This window comes from Aptenodytes forsteri, unplaced genomic scaffold, assembly GCF_000699145.1.
Source record: "Aptenodytes forsteri isolate BGI_AS27 unplaced genomic scaffold, ASM69914v1 Scaffold433, whole genome shotgun sequence".
In the NCBI taxonomy this organism is placed as follows: Eukaryota; Metazoa; Chordata; class Aves; order Sphenisciformes; family Spheniscidae; genus Aptenodytes; species Aptenodytes forsteri.
Genome location: NW_008795028.1, coordinates 762,254 through 780,728, shown reverse-complemented (window position 1 = coordinate 780,728; position 18,475 = coordinate 762,254). Strand labels below are relative to the sequence as shown.

At 37.7% G+C, this 18,475-nt stretch overlaps 1 protein-coding gene across 1 annotated transcript in view; it reads right to left on the bottom strand.

Annotated features, from left to right (window-relative positions):
- The window catches only part of RALYL (RALY RNA binding protein-like), a 129,867-nt gene that overhangs the window by 27,495 nt on the left and 83,897 nt on the right, over positions 1-18,475 (bottom strand). Inside the window, exons 4-6 of the mRNA XM_009276030.1 lie at positions 9,313-9,360; positions 5,175-5,338; positions 4,372-4,452 (exon numbers count right to left, since the gene is read on the bottom strand). Of these exons, the coding sequence (XP_009274305.1) occupies positions 4,372-4,452; positions 5,175-5,338; positions 9,313-9,360 (293 nt within the window). The remainder of the gene's footprint in view (positions 1-4,371; positions 4,453-5,174; positions 5,339-9,312; positions 9,361-18,475) is intronic.

Sequence of the window (18,475 nt, the reverse complement as noted above, 5' to 3'; positions counted from 1 at the left end):
ATAGATTTTTTTTTTTTAAAGTTGATCTCAGGCAAGAAATAAAGCAGTTGATAAACATAAAACCAGAGCTGCATGTGTCCAAAATATCTGTTCATCTGCTTTTGAGTAATAGAATAGGAGAATAAAGTAGCTTACTGCCTCTTTTTTTTCCTATTAGCAGATAAGCAAAGGCTAGCAGGTGACAGAAATGCGTGTATTGAAAGGGAAAGAAATTACTAATGAAATTCCTCAAGCACTGGCACCAAAATGGCTAAATATCTTCAACAACTTTGATGCAAAAAAGTAAATAAACAGGTGGAATTTGCTGATGACATGAAATTGGAAGGTGTCATCTATTCAGAGTGACTGGAATGGAAGGAAAAGTCAGGTGATTTTAAGGAATGCTACATTAGAAAAAAGAGGAAGTGCAATTGCACTGAAAAAAGGTCCTGCACTTGATTGACTAACAGCAGAACTACTCTTAACGTGGAAGCTCATTAACTGAAAAAGACAGTAATGGAGTTGTCCTTGGGTGTAGCTGTAGTCTCAGGTTGACAATAGGCTATCACTATAATGCAGCCATGAGAGAAAATGCAGTGCTAGGATGTGTCAAATGATGTATTGCTAAAGATGGGGAAGTACAATGCCATTGTACAAGGACCTGGTGAGAGCTCATCTGGAATAATGTGTACAGGTTGAACCACTGAATTCTGGGAGGTATGTGGGGAGAAGGGCCGTGAAGATGACCACAAGAATGGAAAGCCTGTAGTGTGACAGAAGAGTTTTGCTTTTATGCCCGAGACAAAAGAAGGTAAAAGGAAATAAAACTTTTAAGCTGAGACAGTGTTGTCACAAAAAATGGATATGAACAAACGAGAAACAAATTTAAGCTGGAAATTAGAAGAAAGAGACAGACAAAAACCAAACCATAACTAGCTTTAAGATGGATCTTAAAGGATTAGATGATGCGGCTACTTGCAACAGTAAGGAATTAGATTCAGTGTCCCTTTCCATCCCTCTGCCAGGAATACAAGGGCCTTCCAGAATGCATCTTTCATAGAAGCATCTAGCACCAAAGGAGACAAACTGCATCCAGCTCAAAACAAGAGATTTAAAATTCAGGTAAATCACATTTTTAGAAATGAAAGTGCTATTGTTCAATTACAACTACATTTGTGAAACATTTTTTGCCATAACTACAAATCGATTCATCCACAAAACATGATTCAGATTACTTTGGAAAGAAATGTAATGTTTTAAGCCTTTAATGTTTAATATAAAATATTTTATCATATTGTATTACTTCAGATTTCACTGAAAAATTTGTTAGCTGATGAAGCTAAATATAAACTATACAAATCAAAATGAATAATTTTAAAGGCATAATTCAGTACATATTGTAACATCTTAAGTGTCTACTCCTTAATCTCAAGCACACAGGGTATAAAAAAATTGTTTAGTGTTTTCCTCCTATTTTCAGATGTGTAAAATGAAAATGCATACTCCAAGAGCTTCAGTTTCTATATTGTCAGAAAAAGTGAGTTTTCCCAGTTCTAAATAGCAATCTGCATCTGTTGCTTCCCACCATTAACATGAAGAACTACTGTGTGTAGTTTCCACACCAACATGTTTCATTTTGTGAGTTACTGCTGATAAAGTGGAAAGGTTTCTTTATTTTTTTCTAGTGTTTGGAGTTAAAAAGAAAACAAAATATTGTCAGCTGAGCCTTGAAAAATTATAGATTCAGAAAAGAAATAAAATCCTCCTAACTTATTTTGTGTTTTGGAAGCAAACTTAGAACACATATTGCCACTGTTTGGTAGAACAAGAATTTACTGCACTGGAGGGCAGACATTATTTTTGCAGACATACATCAGTGAGCAAGGCATTTTTGGTATTATGTTTTTATAACATCTTTGCTGTGTGCCACAACAAACTTCTGTCTTTGGATTGCTGGTTTTCAGAAGTGAGTCCCTCTGATCCTGATAATTTCACTGAGGGATCCCCTGTGTTCTGACCTTTAATACTACATGTATGGGTTAATTTTCTGGATCCAATCTGAGCATGGAGAACAGCTATGAGAACAGTTATGCCTATGAGATTTCTACTTAAATCTGAAAAGTCTATTAGGGGATGTGATCTCATGAGAGTTTTGCTATTCGGGGGTGAAATCTTTCAAGCATGGGCAATACCATTTTGATATAGTTAATTCTAAACCTGTGATTAAGCTGTTTTATGGTCTTGAATTTCATTAGAACCCAAAATATCTTCCTTCCCACAAACTATGTTTCTCCTTATTGAAGAGATCCTTTATTTAACTAGCAATAAATTACAATTAGAATCAACAGTGCATTGGTTCAAGGGGTTCAGATTAGCAGTGTAGAGTAAGGGGCAACAAAATACTAAGTTGCTTCATCCCACAATTCAATATAACCAACTTTTCCAATAAAATGGCAAAAGAAGCCGCAAAACTCACATTCTCTACTTTCCAACTTGAAGCCCCTAAGGAAATGGCTCAGTTATTTCTCGTATATATACGAGACGTATATAAACATCTTGCAATAAGCTGATTACATTCCTGTCCAAGTCAACAAAATCATGTTTCTACCTTTATGATGGGTTGGTTGGACTTGACAAAAAGGGAAGTAATTCAATGGGGAAATCAAGCATGAAAGTCTTTATACTCTGTGTCTGACTCCTTTTAAAGGTGTGCTGCATGCTGAAAGAATATTTTCTGCAATTTATTCCAACGTGATAAATGGTCTCTGCAGTTGTGTTCCAATTGCCATTGTAAAGAACTGAGGGTGGAAACCCAACAGGGGCCAAAATGTTAGCCCACGTTTTTAGTGATGCATCTTGCAGCTCTCCCTTCAGTGTTAAAGAGCTGGATCCAAAGATGCTCTTGTCACCTGGAGCTCTAAGACTGACATTTTTAGAATTCATATCACACCTGAATACATTGAAGGAGCATAACACTGTTAGGATCTCTACACTCCTGATTGCACTTCCATTAAATAATTTAGAGGTTCTGCAACATTTGCCATGTTATGCAGGCAGTGTTTTGGAGGTCTTCTAGCAAGTGGCTATGGGTACTCAGTCTAGGGTTGAATCCTATAATCTACGTTATGCATTACTTAAGTCCTGACATGGTACTATGAAACATTTTCTGAAATGCAGAATAAATAAAGCAAATTTGATGATTATTCTGAGGAACAGATATCCCTACGTTAATGTAATATTCTCTGTTCCATTCACTACAATGAAAATTCAGATTTCTGGGTGAGAGATTTCCTTGACATCTATTGGAATATACTAAGGTCATCAGCTCTCTAGAATTTTGGTTATCTGTACAATGAGAAATATATATTAAAAAAAACTTATCTGAAAATAATTCATCTTCTCAAGGCAAAGCGAGTCCAAAAACCCATTCTTATTAGACCATGCTTTAGGACAATTAGTGACTTGAATGCACTGATACTACTAACTTTTCATATGGATAAGACAACAATAAAGGATGAACAAAGGAGATCTAATGAATCTGTAAGTGTATACACTTACTAAAGCTTTGATTCACTGTGTGAAAAAACAAAGACTCAAGGGCTGGAAAAGACTAAGAAAATAATTTAAATTAAAGTCTACTAAAGTGAAGATATTGAACTGTATGCTTTCTTTTAAATTAATATAAGGAACCATAATTCATTACTTAAAGGATTGAGGAAAGAAGAAAGTAGCTATGGACAGGTGGATTAGTTCAAGATATGTATGAAAATGTCTAGGCTCATGTTGATCCTCCAGAGAACAAAGGAAGTGTTGCTACTCCCAGACATCCTCTTAGGGTATAAGTGAGCTCCAGGATATGACACCTAAATTTAGATGTCTTCCTGTCTGGTAGTGGGCATCTAGCCAATTCATTCACTGGAGACTTGTGTGTGGTTTGACTGTACAGCCAACAGAGACCCTCTTTCTCAGAATGTCATCCTTTCCAAGGAATGGCCCAAGCTCCTTGTTCCTCAGTGTAAAACATTATCTTTTGCTCTGTTTATCACATTTCCATTCTTTCAGTCACATGCATATTTATTACATGTTTTCTTTCAAGGTCTTGGGACACCATTGGTTCATACAATAGGATCAAGAATGGATCCTAGTGGGCTCACTAGAGGTCCATCTTCTTTGTTAGATGCTAGTGTGTGAGATTTGGATAGGTTATTAAAGCAGAGTATATAATTGGCTCAAGCTGATGACATAATTAACCCCTCTTCCAGTAAGGTGTAGTGTTGGTGGATTCACTTATTTCATGGTTGTGTATAAGACAGCATGATGCATTGTCGGCCAGTCTGGTACTGAAAGTGTCTTATTGAAGTCCCTTCATTCTTTCTAATATCTGATCCCTACCTGATTTTTCTCTTCCTCTTCCAGTGACGCTTCCAAGGACAGTATCGCTCCACATAAGGGGCAGGGGAAGACAGGTGGGTGCTGAAAGATGCACGGAGAGGAAGATGAAGTTCCCAGGACAATACTACGGGGTGGGGAGCTTGGTGAGCTTGGAGGAGGGAATGCCTATTATTCATCAGTTCTTCTAAGGCCAACTCACTAAGGAAAGGTTGAATAATCCCAAGTTGCCAATACTGTTTTGCCCTCCATTTAGAACAGGCAAAGACACTTTGCCTTTTTCTACCCTCAGAGGAATCTGGCAAAAAAAGCCCCCCCTACCCCCCATCCCCACCAGCTCATATACAGTCCTCAAGTCTCAACAGAAATCAGTGTGTCTGTCTACATCCCCCCGCCCCCCTACCCCCCATCCCCACCAGCTCATATACAGTCCTCAAGTCTCAACAGAAATCAGTGTGCCTCTGTCTATAACAAGAATATTAGCTTTGCTTTATTATCAGCTGTTCACATGACCTCATGGTGCATAAGTAGTCAGGATGATAGGAGATTTTAAACAGGCTTCTTCTGAGGCCAAGGGAGTGATCTGTAGGTCAAATGTTGTGGAAGGGATTTCCTTCAAAAGTTACATCAGTGTGCTCTTTGACTTGCAGGAAAGGCATGGCAGCTTTGGTAATCAAACCAGTTTTTCAAGCTAAAGGCTGAGGGTAGGAGATGACTACAACAGAGCTATATAGTGGAAGCTGTCTGCTTACAGAAATTACTAGGATCATTGTTTCAATAATGTCCAACTGATGTGAGCAACTCACATTTGGATCCTGAGGAAGAAGCCCCACTTGAGGTGGATCGTGATGCTCCTTTCATGGAGAAAACCCCTTTGCCTCTGCGAGTTGTTGTCACAGCCACACGAGGACGCTTCAGTGGAATCACTGCACGGGGTGGTGGGGGGACACGGCCGTGGTAATCAAACAACCTAGAAAAGATTAAGTCAGCTGGACTCCATAAAACCTTCTGTGATTTCATGTCATGGAAGCCCTGTCAACTAAATTTTCATGTTATCTTTGAGAAAATTACCCTCTGAAGCCGTAATCACTTTATATCACAGTCAAATTAGATTTCAAGGACCTATGCACATTAAGTGCCATATTCAGATGTCAGTCACAGACTAGTGCATAGCTCAGATTTTTTGCATAATTTAAATGAGGGATGCATTATGGAACTCTGTTATTTGCAGTATGGAAAATCCATAACCTGCTTTCTACAGGTCCACACCATTTCATTGCACACAACTAACAGCAGTACATTTTGTTGTGGTGACATTTCAGCTCCTTTATTACACGCATGGCTTAAATTCTAGTTTTCCATCTGCTATCCTTATAGGTAGAAAAAGAAATTAACTTTTCTGAAGCCAACCATCACTCTAAAGAAATATCCTGCAGTTTGTAAAATAGCAAGAGTCTTTATAGTGAGGGACCTGTATGTCCTTTTGAATGCATAGAAAAGAGGTCTCAGCATATGTTCTCTTTATTCAAGAATGAATTGATGTAAAATCACTAAAATACCCAAGCATGCTTAATAAAAAAAAAGTCTTGTTCAAACCAAAACCACTTTAGCACGCAGATTTTCAGAGAATTACTACTACAGTCAAGAAAAGATACTCTACAACCAAAATGAACTAGTGTTTCCAAACAGAATACCCCAATTCTAAACACAGAGTTATCAACAGCTGCTACCTAACCTGCGTAGAAGAAAATAAAGGCAGTAGAAAAGGTGATCAAAGCTACAGATATATTTAGAACATAAAAGCTATGGGCTCTGAATATGACAGGTCAGGAGAAGAAAGTTCAGAAAATTAAGATTTCCAGTTCAGAGACTGAAGTAGAGGTACAAGAAACATTCTCACAAAATATTCTTGAGTTTCTTTCAAATGATACTTGCAACTAGTAATTATGGAAATTTATAACTGCATGTTTAATTTTCACAATTCTGACTACTATCACCCAGCTGGGCAGATAGATACACATTTGAAAACAGACACACAGGAAACAGTAATTCACTCACCACAGTGTCTAACAGCATACTGAACGGGAAGCAGAAAATCTTCTAGACCATTTTTTGGCAAGTAAACACCTAATGCTTAAATCCCAAGATCCTTAACATTGTCTGTACCAAAATTTTTCACAATTCTGACTACTATCACCCAGCTGGGCAGATAGATACACATTTGAAAACAGACACACAGGAAACAGTAATTCACTCACCACAGTGTCTAACAGCATACTGAACGGGAAGCAGAAAATCTTCTAGACCATTTTTTGGCAAGTAAACACCTAATGCTTAAATCCCAAGATCCTTAACATTGTCTGTACCATAATCCTACAGACAATATAACCAGCTGCCTTCTTTTCCATAGCTGCCTACAAAATGTGTCACAGAGATCGTGTCACCCCCACTGAACTTGAACTCCTTGGCCTTGGACATTCTCACTGAATAAGCAGTTTCTAGCCATTGTGAGCATAACTAAACAATTGTGTATGAAGATGAACACTAAAACATTTTTGGGACTTTTAACAGAAATATTATTGTTTGTTGTCACTCTTCATTTATCATATTGGATGATCTGCTGGTTGGTCACAATCTCCCATTTGACATTACTGGAACAAAATGTTTCAGAAGAAATGTAAGCTATCATGCAAAAGATCATTATGCAATTATTCCTCCAAAGGTGATTTTTTTCTAGCTTATAGTGAAATGCAAAACTATGTTTCCTTTTTTGAAATATATAAAAGGACTGTTATCTAATATTATTATTCTTACTTTTATTTTTTAAATTATGCAAAGCTTTTGGGCTTGGTATTTTGTTGCACCAAGTTCTACATGTTTCAATGATATGCTTTCTGTAAAAAAATGCTTCCTTTTATCAGTTTTGAAGTACCCTGCCTGTTTTCATATGAGAAATGATAAACAGAAATGCTCAGCTCTAAAGCAATTCTTTGTCCTAATACTCACTAATGTGCATACAATGGAACCTTTTCTTTCACCCACCCTTCTAAATTGCACAGTCCAGATCTTGTCAATCTGTCTTCATACAGATTTTATTTTACAGCACTAACCATTATTATCACCCTTTTCTGACCCCACCAATGCTTTAGTCAAGACAAGATAGGTGTATTCTCCCTTCAGGGAGGTTGGAAAATTAATTAATATTATAAAACAAGATCTATGGTTTGGGATAAAACACAGAAATTCAGAAAGTTCAGAAGTTCAGAAATTCAAAGAATCATGACTATATTTCTAATTTATATTTCTTATAAGCATGTTGACAGTACATTGAACTTTCCATGGGATTTTCTCTTCCATGCCTACCATATAAAGCTTTTCATCTTCCACTTCCATTAACTTGGATCTAGCAGAGACCTTTAACTTCCTAAGTTTTTTATGTCAACAGATCAACATGTCCAGCCTTGTGAGGCCAACCTCACATTTGGGTTTTTGCCCATAAAACTTCTGCTGTCTTAATCCTGAAAGATTTCAAAATCAGAAAATTATACTATTGAATAGATTATGGACACATTTCACTGCCAGCGGTTTTCCATAAGACAATCACCAAGACAGAGATGAGCTTCCACAGAAACAACCTTTAATGCCCCATAAGTATTTCTTTTGTTGTGGAAATGTAACCATTATAGTTGTTCGTTTGTGTTACCCATAATACACAGAATTAGGGGAAAAACTAAAGACATAACTTTAATATTCAGGTGGCATAGATCAGAAACAGCACCCTGTTTAAAAACATACAAATCCACTGATGAAATTCGGAGCAGTAACCTTGGGGAAAGTAATCCCAAACCTGTGGAAGTTAACTTTTGCAGGATATGAGCTGCTCCTACTGTCAAGGCTGGACCGAGCAGGATTAAACTGTATTGATGGCTTTTACTCCATATATTTATAGCTCACTATTTTTAGCTCTGTGGACAGAGCTAAAGTGACAAGTGAGCATGGTCATTTACACACAAAAACAAAACTCAAACTGAATCAATCCCAGGAAAAAAACAAAACCAAAAAACATTGTTTCTAAATTTTTCCTACAGTGTTCCTAAGCAGAAAGGTACATAGCACATGGTAACTTAACTTCGGGGTGTAAACTGCTCCCCTGTTATTGTCCATTGGTTTACATAAAAGAAATCTCAGATTAGAAGAGATTGGTGGAGCAATGTTTTGTTCCCCTCTGACTCACTTGGCCTGTGCTAAACCAGGCTGCTGTCATGCAGAGACACAACACTGCTGCATCACGGGCTGGTTATCTGTCGTCATCCATGTTAACCCTGTGTTGTGGTGATTGTGCTACATCTGAATAAATGAATAAATTCCCACAGTGCTGAGCTAGGTTGTGTGTACGTACTCAAGGCACAAGTCTCCAATTGCTCAGGTATCCACACTTCTTTTCCTCCTATAGAAACACACATGCTGTTCAACTTGTGGTCTTGCTTCCCTCAAGGTCCTTCTAGACTTCTAAACATTCTTGGAAGACACATTTTTCAGGACACATTCTAAATCTTTTCATACACATGGATGAAAAGACAAAGACACGAGTGTCATACTGAAGAATTTTACAGCTGCTATATGTTCCAGTGACAGTAAGCCTGGAAGAACTCTGTAGGAAGAAACACTGAGCAATTAAACTACCATTAAACTGTTCAGCACAGAAAATACCCTAAAAGCTCTCAGAGAAGGATAAGACCAAAAGAGCTGTTTAATGAGCATACATTTGGTGATGGTAGGCTTCTCTGTTTATGATATATTCAAATAGTCTTCTGATACACAATAGAAATAATGAAATGAATAATATGTAAAATCAGAACAGACCTGTCTAACCAAATGATGTGATTACATTATAAACAAACAGTAGAAATGGTGTAGGATATACAAAAATATAACCACACATACCGATTGTAGAAATCATCTCTGTAGTAATCATAATCAAAGACATAACCACTGTGGAAAAACACAGAAAAACAAGAGTGAACTGGTTTATAGAAAAATACACGTTGATTAAAACATTTGTGGTAATATTGGCTTACTTTCACATTCCAAGACCTTTTTCAAATTCCTTCCACTTCTTTTTCTCAACCATACACTGTACATTATGTTTGTCAATGCTGTTGTCAGCTATCACTGTAGTATACTTGGAAATGTGAAGTCTGGGGCAAGCAGAACAGTGTAAACAGTTGACAGCACATATAGAAAGGTTTTAACACAGTGCAACAGCTCTGTAATTAGAGAATCATTGTAGTGTAATTCTCTGAGTGATCAAATGAAGTGAGCACCCTAATACTGAAGCCCTCTTTGCTGGGCTAACAGCATAATCAGTGGACTAGGAAGACTGTTAAATACATGAAAGATTGACGAATGATTGAGTAGGTGAGGAGAAATAAGACAATGAATTTGATTTATGAGAAACATGAAAAGGGTTGGACTGTTGGTCCTTGAGTTCACCATATCTTCTTTCATCATAAAAAGAAATGGAAAAAAGTTAGGAAAATGAACGATTCAAGCAATAATGTTACAGAGATGCCTTTCCTCTCAGGTTCAGAAGGGAATATACACACCAATCCGGGAAAAGAAAGGCACCATCAAGGGAAACAAATATAGGTAGGAAATGCAAAGGTCCAGGGAAAAACTGTTTTTGAGCTGTCAATTGCAAAGTCAATCCTAGATTGATCTTCCTAGTTTTGCATTCCATTAGCAACTTTCTGCCTTTACAGTGAAGAAATAGCAATGAAGTCTATCTAACTCACACATCCACAAAAATAGAACCAAAGAGCTAATAAATGATCTTCATGGAAAACTCACAAAGGATTTGTACTCTGCCTGATGAAGGACTAGTAACACAAACCCTAAGTTTTTTACTTGCCTGAGAAGGACAATTATGAATAGTAAAGGATGAGAGGTATGAAGAAAGTATCACAAAAAAGGAGAAGATTTAAATAAGAGAGCAGAAAGGTAGAAAGGAGAGAGTTAGAAAGACAAAGCACAGACGAAAACATTCATAGAAAATAAAGGAAAATAAATGATGGTAGCTACATATTAATGAAGTTTGTCTTCACAGGGAATGGACTTCTGGATAATTTGTGCTCTTGAACATTGAGCAAAATGTCTTCAATATTTTTTTTAGTACATAATTTGAAGAATGGGTCAAGAATTCTGGAGTTCTTTGGGTTTATGTTTCCTCATCACATAATGTCTCTTCCCCCTTTTCTTCCCTTTGCTAAGTCTCAGAGGTTGACCACTTAAAAGGGGGAAAAAACAGAATTGGCAGGCTTAAATTACCTCAGTAATAATTTCATCCCAGTGTTTTGATTTTGAGAGTTTACAATTTCCCTTGTCTGCAACTGGCAAAAACATCTATCAAAGCAGCAGGATGTCAGGGAACAATTTCCACCTCTGGCACATCTGCCTTGGATGCAAGTGTCCAAACCTCTAGTGATAGGATAAGTTGTACTGTCTACGCACATAATACTGGACCAGCAATGAAGATTATGAGACTCACCGGGTGAGAAGGGCAATTGCAGTCCTGTTAGTAATTTATTTGAGAAAAGAAAGCCCTATATGCATTTTAAATGAAACACTTATTAAATAAAACAGCCCCAGGAGACTAGAACCCAGTAGCAGGTAAGCTGTGTGTGGCAGAGGAAGCAAAATAACATTAAGTAATAATAGTTAGACCTTGTATAGTGATCATGTTTCTGTATCTTACCTTAACACAAAACTAGCAAAATTTTCCCTAAACTATGCGACAGCTCTTATTTCATCTTTCACTCCATAGCCGGTCTACATGGAACTAAGAGGTAGCAGATAGCAGACCCATTATTTTATTTACAGCTATTTACAGTTTGCTAGTGGTTTTATTTAGCTGAATGATTAATAGCTGCAGTAAGCCCATACTTAATATTCAATTTGTGTTTTTAAGTAGAAGATAACAGACAATTTGAAGAAAAAAGATTAAATTTAAAAGGCCTGTCACATGAAACCTTTCACCTGGAGTGGCATTAATTTAATTTGCAAAAAGACCAAATAAATTCAATTTTTCAAGGTTGAAGACCATGAAGCTGATGAAGAATAATTCACTTTGCACCAGCTAGAGTAAGGCTGAAGGGCAGCTATATTTTTCTGTGACAACTCAACCCTGGCCCATAGGACACAATAAGGACTGCTGGCCCTTCACTAGGCTTTCAGAGTGTGGGACTTACTTTTCATATACAAATGCCATGACAGAGACGGCTCAAAGCCATCCCTGGGAATGGTGGCACTGACGGGGCACAGGAAGAAGAGAGGACTCAGGCAGAGATCTGAGTGTGTTAGGGAAAAATGTCAGTAGGCTTGGTTGGGAAAGGCTCACAGGTTCCTCAGATGAGGGTAGTTGCAGGCTGTGGAGGTTTTGGGTAAGGAAAATGCAGGAAAGGGTTTCTGGTGTGGCAACCAATTGTTTCTCTCCTTCCCTACCTTCTGCTCTCTCTGTCACTGTACCACTGAGGAGATTCTGTCACACAGCATTCTTTATGTAGAATATTTTTATATTGCTGAAAAATGTGGCTTATAGTTTTGGGTTTTTTTTTTTTTTTTTTTAATTTAGTGTAACATCTTGGATAATACTTCTCTTTTGAGAGAAACAGTTTTGCACATCAGTCAGCCCCGAAGAATTTCATTCTTTTTCTCTGTTCCCTGTTCAGGTAGCTTCTGTCTTGAAACTGAACTTGTTTTTTAATGTTCCTTCAGCTTTGCAAATGACAGTTTCAACCCATATGGTCTAATGCTTATCTGTGGGACCAGAGCAGAAAAAAGCAGAAACACAGTTTGGAGTCTGGTTATCACATGGCAGTGTAATCTATGAATTCTTGTAAATTTTTATAGGTTGCTTATATTACCTTTTAAAAATATTTCATTGCTTCAGAAGCATTTAATACTGTTATGTCTTTAATTTTCACCAGGAGAAACCCCAGCAGTTTTCATATAGTGTTTTACAGCTGAAGCTATCTAAACAGCTCTGCTACAGGTGTTGCCTCTAACTTTAAAGTTAAGGTGCTTTGCATTTTTGCATGGTTTAGTTCAGTAGCATGCATTGCTACCGAGATAAGCAGTAACTGCAGTTATTCTGTATGTTGCATGACAGTCAGCCTCTGAAATGGGCATACACATGGCTTTAGCTACAGTAAACATTATTCAATTTGTCCTTCTTATCCACCTCTCTGCCAAAAGGTTACTGACCCTGTGGCTGGGATACGAGATGCAAACATATTGTGGCTTCTAACGGTGCAGCCTGCTAGCACAACTGACAATCTAACAGGAGCTGATCTGCTTACATTTCTAGTCTGAGTTTATTGTAAGTGAAATTGTCACAATTCAAGGGCATCCTTGTTAATTAAGTCCCATGTCCCAGGATATGGGTGCTGGGGACTCCAGCAGGAAGTGGGGAGGGAATCACTTTCCCCACAGGCCATTTGGGATCTCTCTGCACTGGCAAAAGGCATTTCTGTGTGGAAGTACCATTCATATGGAGTGGGAAAGAGCCAGTTCTGCACATACAGGGACTCCTTACCTGGGACCACTGGCAAAGACGTGGCAACAGCTACTTCATCCTCAAGGTAGGAATAGCACCCAGAGGTGTTAGAGGTGGATGGGCTGCTATGAGCTCTCAAGAGAGCAACAGGCTCAATTCTTTTTTCCCTTTTCCATTACCTAGTCTCCTTGAAGAAAGCTGACTGAATTCAGGTGTTGGTCATGGAGGAAAGACATTTATCCTTCCATGCTACCTATTAAAGTAACAAAAGGGGAATGGCACTGTAGGACCTTATCTGTAGGTGTTGACCCTTATGGAAGAAGACAGGTAAAGGAGGGTGGTTTTAAAGCTTTGGGAAATTTTGATGTGGATCCTTTTCTATATCCATGATCTGTGTCTCTCTCTCCCTCCCTGAAATTCTGCCCGCAGCTGTGGCAGCACAGGCAACACAGCAGCAACATGCCGTAGCTCCTGGGGTTAAGCGTCCTTCACTGTGACTGCTGAGTTAACAGCTCACGATGCAAGACATCATGTGAGACCCTTAGAGGTCTGGGGTTTTATAAAGGCAGTTCCTAGTCCTCTTGGCTGTGAAGCAGTTGTCCTGCATTTGTACTGAAAAGGCTATGAGCCAAAGACAATGAAAAGAACCCAAAATGGATGACCTAGGAGAAAAAAAATCTCTTCTGTTTCTCCAACTGATCTCACTTGGCTTTTTTCTTTTTCATTCCTTTTTTTTTTTTTTTTTAAGTTGAATGATGATGTTTCATTTATAATAATATGTTAAAGAGGTTATACTGTGAAAGCGACCAGTACATCTCTATCTACAGTCATAATTGTTCATACTTATGCATGCCAAGGGACAGACATAAGCTTTGGTCAGTGCTGCAGTATAAAACACGAAGCAGAAAATTACACAGATAATCACTGGCACTGAGATCAAGGTGACTGCAGGGCTCTTAACCTCTTGAGATATATTCCTTAGCAACCCACCAACCTGTGTTAGGGAGGCTGCAGGAAATCACTCGCACGGTGTTGAATACCAAATACTCAGCAAGTCGGAAGCAGAGAAAGGTTTAAAGGAGCCTGTGAACTGGTGGAGTCAGCGGTTTCCTAATGGCATTGTAAACAGGCAGATTACTTACCCACAAACATATGCCATCTCTGCAATATTAACAACAGAACTGTGCGCATGATGCTGCTATTAAAATGGAAGACAGTAAAAGACACTGTAATGCTCATACCGAGGCAAAGAAAACTCATCAATAAAGTGTGTTTTTGTCAAGCAAAAGTCATGGTTCCTTTTTCTGACCTAGTATCACCAAGTCAATCTTGTATGAGCTGTCTCTTTTAGCTTCACTTCACTTAATACTAAGCCTGCTTTAACTTGTGTATGCCTGAAGAATAAAGGATTCCCCAAAGACCAGATTTTCAGAGCTATAATGCTGTATATATTCAAATTTCCTATGCACATCAGCAGTTGCATATGAGTCAGTCAGGCAAATGCAAAATTATGCTTCTGCATCTTTGAAATAAACCTATGGATGTTATTTTGTCCTTATTTATCTGATGATATTGTATATTGAAAATATATTACAGCATAATCTTTCTCGTGTTCTGTGTTCTATGCCCACAAAAGATTTTTAGAAACTAACAATCACATCCTGTTTTAACTTACTTAGCTCCAAACGCTAGTGAGTGTAACTGACTTCAGGGGAGTTATTCTGACTTTAGAATAGTTAACACAGAACAGAGCAGAAATAGATTTTGTTATTTTCATGGCAACAAGAATTTCTGTCTTGCATGTGAGTCACCCTTAGCTAATATCTCTTTTTCTTTCCACAGGTACAGAGATGTATTTGTAAATCATAAATGTTGACAAACCAGGCATAATGTATCTTAATTCAATTCACAGCACTATCACCATTTATACTGTCAATTGCTTCTCTGTTGTCAGGGCTGGATAAAAATATTAAATACAAAAGCAATATTCCTTCATTCAAACTCTTTTTAGGAGGCACATATCAACCTAATGGTTGAAACTAGTATTCCAGTCACTTGTAAAATCATTTCTCTTGTCATGTAAAAAGAGTGCTAGAAATTGTTCCTGTTGAATGCAAAAGAGAATCAGTCTAAACTGACGTGATGTTAAAAAAAGGGGGTGGGTGAGGGTAGCTAGATGATTTAGAGAATAAGCATCGGGAGATGGAAACTTTCCCTCTTAGAAAATCAGTCAGACGGCAATGACTTTCATGAGGTATTGAAAAAAAGGTGAAGATTTCAGGCCACTTTTCAGTGGATGGTTACTTACATTCCCCAAAGACCTGAATTAAATTGGTGGGCTGAATCCCACCTTTACTTTAGAGATCATTTGATTTTAGTTAAGGCTGAGGATGCTGATAGAAGTGGAAGGACACTTCTGTTTTGCAGTTCAGGCTGTATATTCTGCAGAGAAAGAGAATAGTCTCCAGAGTCTGCTTTTTGCTGACATACTTACTGTCAAAACATATTTTGTCAGTGATTCCTTCAACTAATATATTCTTGGAGGTTTACAGCAAAAAAGAGGGAGCCAGAAGAGGAAAAGTAATTGCAGAAAAGTATTTTACATTCATTTCCATAATGCAGTTATGAGGGCAAAATTGTATAGTTAAAAACAATAACCACCAAAATCCCCAACCGCTTGTCCCGCCAAATGATTGAACATAACCTATTATTTCTATATTTCAGTTACTGATCAATTTTCATAGTAGTTTTGTAACCATAAGTTAATAAGAGTTTTATTTTAATTCTACATGTTCATTCAATTAATAAGTGCAAGATAGATTTTTTTTTTCCTGAGGTGGGGGAGAAGTATGGAGTCAAGTTTTAAAAAGTACAGCAAGGAATGTAGTACTGTAAATGTAGAATTTTTTTCTGCAAAACTGAAAAGTTTTTGGCAAATCTAATCTGAAGAGGTACATTTTGTCCAAGCAAGACATGTATACATAAAATAGCTGACATACAGTACTTCATTTTCCATTAAAGTATCTTTCTGCAGGCACTAGACAGAATTTATTTGCAATATGATTAGGCTGTATTTTTTTCTGTCTTCAGATACATCCCTTCTTTACCCTCATCCTATCTCCTGAAAACTATTTTCCCAATGAAATGTATTTTGGGAAAACTGTTGAACTTATTCTCCAACCTGAATTTTAGGCAAAACTTGTGCAAATATTCAAAGTTGCATATACACAATCAGGTAATTAAGTTACTTAGACACTTTCCTGTAGAGGATTAGGCAAAGCTTGTGAAGCACAGGATAGGAAAGATATCAAGATCAATATTCAGACTCTGGGGATCAGCTGGTCTGGGAGCTGTTTATGGCAGCCAGATGGGCACAAGTCATGCAGAGATTTCAAGGCAAAATTCAGCCCCAACAATTTTCTGTACAGCTAAGTGCTAAGTATTAGAATTACTCCCAATAAAAGCTACTTACTGTGGCTGCAGAGACAGTCTATGCTTAACACTGTTAACGTGATTCTTTTTAGAAACAAAATAGTAGCTTTTGTATGTAAAGAAACCTGAGTAAATCTACGTAACGTCTCCCTGACCTTTCTCCTCCTGCTGTCAAACTATTTTTCTGTCATCTAAAGTAATCTCCAATTACTTATGTTTCCCATGGGAACATCTTATAGTAAGGTAATGAAAAAGCTTTCCAGTGTCCTAACCATTTCCCAAGGTGTCCTTTAATTGTATAGAGTGACTGGGAATTTCTTGATGTCCGTACAGTATTTTTTTTCTTAGTACAAGAGTAATGAGTCCTGCCTCTTAAAAATGTGTTTTAAATTCAGTGTATTCAAGGTACTACTGTCAAACCATACACGTGTGATTGATTATCCAATTTATTAGTGATATTGTATACATTGCAGGAGTGCCATTTAACTTGGTTTGTCAAGTACAGAAGACTGGCATTGACAGGTGTAGGAATAAGTGATGGGTTTAGGCTTTAAAGTGTTTCTACAGCATTTCACTGAACTGCAGATTGATAAATTAAAATCACAGTGGTAGCACTGGAGCTGAAAGACTAACCACTTAGGATTACAAAAACAGATCTCTGAAAACTTTATGTACACTTCAAAGAAGCCATCTTAGAAGCACTGGATGAAACAGAAAAACACAGCTCACAAAAGATTAATCAATTACAATGTGACAGTGTCAGAGTTTATGTAAAGAAAAAAAATATTTCTAGAAAATTGTAACACATGCTTTCCTCTCCCCTTTTCAAACTGTCAGAAGGCTTAAATTAAATTTAATTCTGTTCTCATTTACACGAAGTTTACTGATGTGATTTAATTATTTTGGATTGAGCAACTCAAGGTTCAAACCAGCAAAATGGAGACATGAAAGAGACCACAACTGTCAGTGTCCTGAGTATGGCTTGTGAAGACAAGACATGCTGCTTCTTTTTCCAAGAGTGCACTTTGCAAGTGAAGTTACAATATAAATGGAAATACTAGATACTGTGAATCTAAGAAAGCATTCTTGTATTCCTGACCCACTGTGTAATAATTTCCATGGTAAATGGATATGGAAGTGTATCTGATACAAAGGAGATTCTTCTTAACCGAGCACAGGACTAGACTCAGTTCCAGTCTTGTCAGAGATGAGAGGAAAGGGCAGTTGTGCATCACATAGCCAGTTGTGTATCCTCTAGACCAGTGCTAACTGTGCTGACTACACTTTCCTTGGTTTCTGAAAAATCTGTGCCTCCTAATAAGTCGGTGTTCTGGAAGGGCATATGTCTGTTCACTTTCTGTATACACAGTGGAGAAAACAAGATTTCTTTTCTGTAAGGGAATAAAAAAGTCACAAAACAAAGGGATTCCTAAAATAACAGTGCGAAAGAACTTTTGATTTACAGAAGGAAATTCAAATGTTGCCACTCTGAACTCCCTCACTGTAAATCCAGAATAAAGCTGTTGGAATCAAGGCATCAGCTATAATTATCTTAAATGTATGTCTGGATTTTTCCATTATATTCATTCTCATAAGGGAAAGAGGATTTTTGTCCCAGATGACTCACCTGGGTGTAGTATGTGGCAAAACAGCCTGGTGACTTGTCATGGTATTGGTATTACAGTTTCCCTATAGAGTTTTGGTAGACATATGGTAGAGCTACTGAATTCTTGTCAGACAGATATGATGAGAGTATGAATCATCTAGCTGAAAACTTTCTACATATCTTTTCTAATTTGCAAAGAAGTGTTGTTAGGCACTTACCAAAGGACCTTCTTCCCTTTAGAGAACCCCCATACGGGTTTCTTTTGCCTGCTCTGGTGTCTCAGCCGACTTGCAAGGCTGGCCCCTTGGCCTCTGCAACTTGCCTTAGGCATGGTGTGCCTTGGAGGGAGCTTAGACACTTTTTCCTATCTGCAACAGGCAAGAACTGAGGTTCTGTGCCCATCTTTTTTGAGGAATGTCATAGAATAGAATCATAGAATCATTGAGGTTGGAAAAGACCTCTAAGATCATCGAGTCCAACCATCGACCCAACACCACCACCCACTAAACCATGTC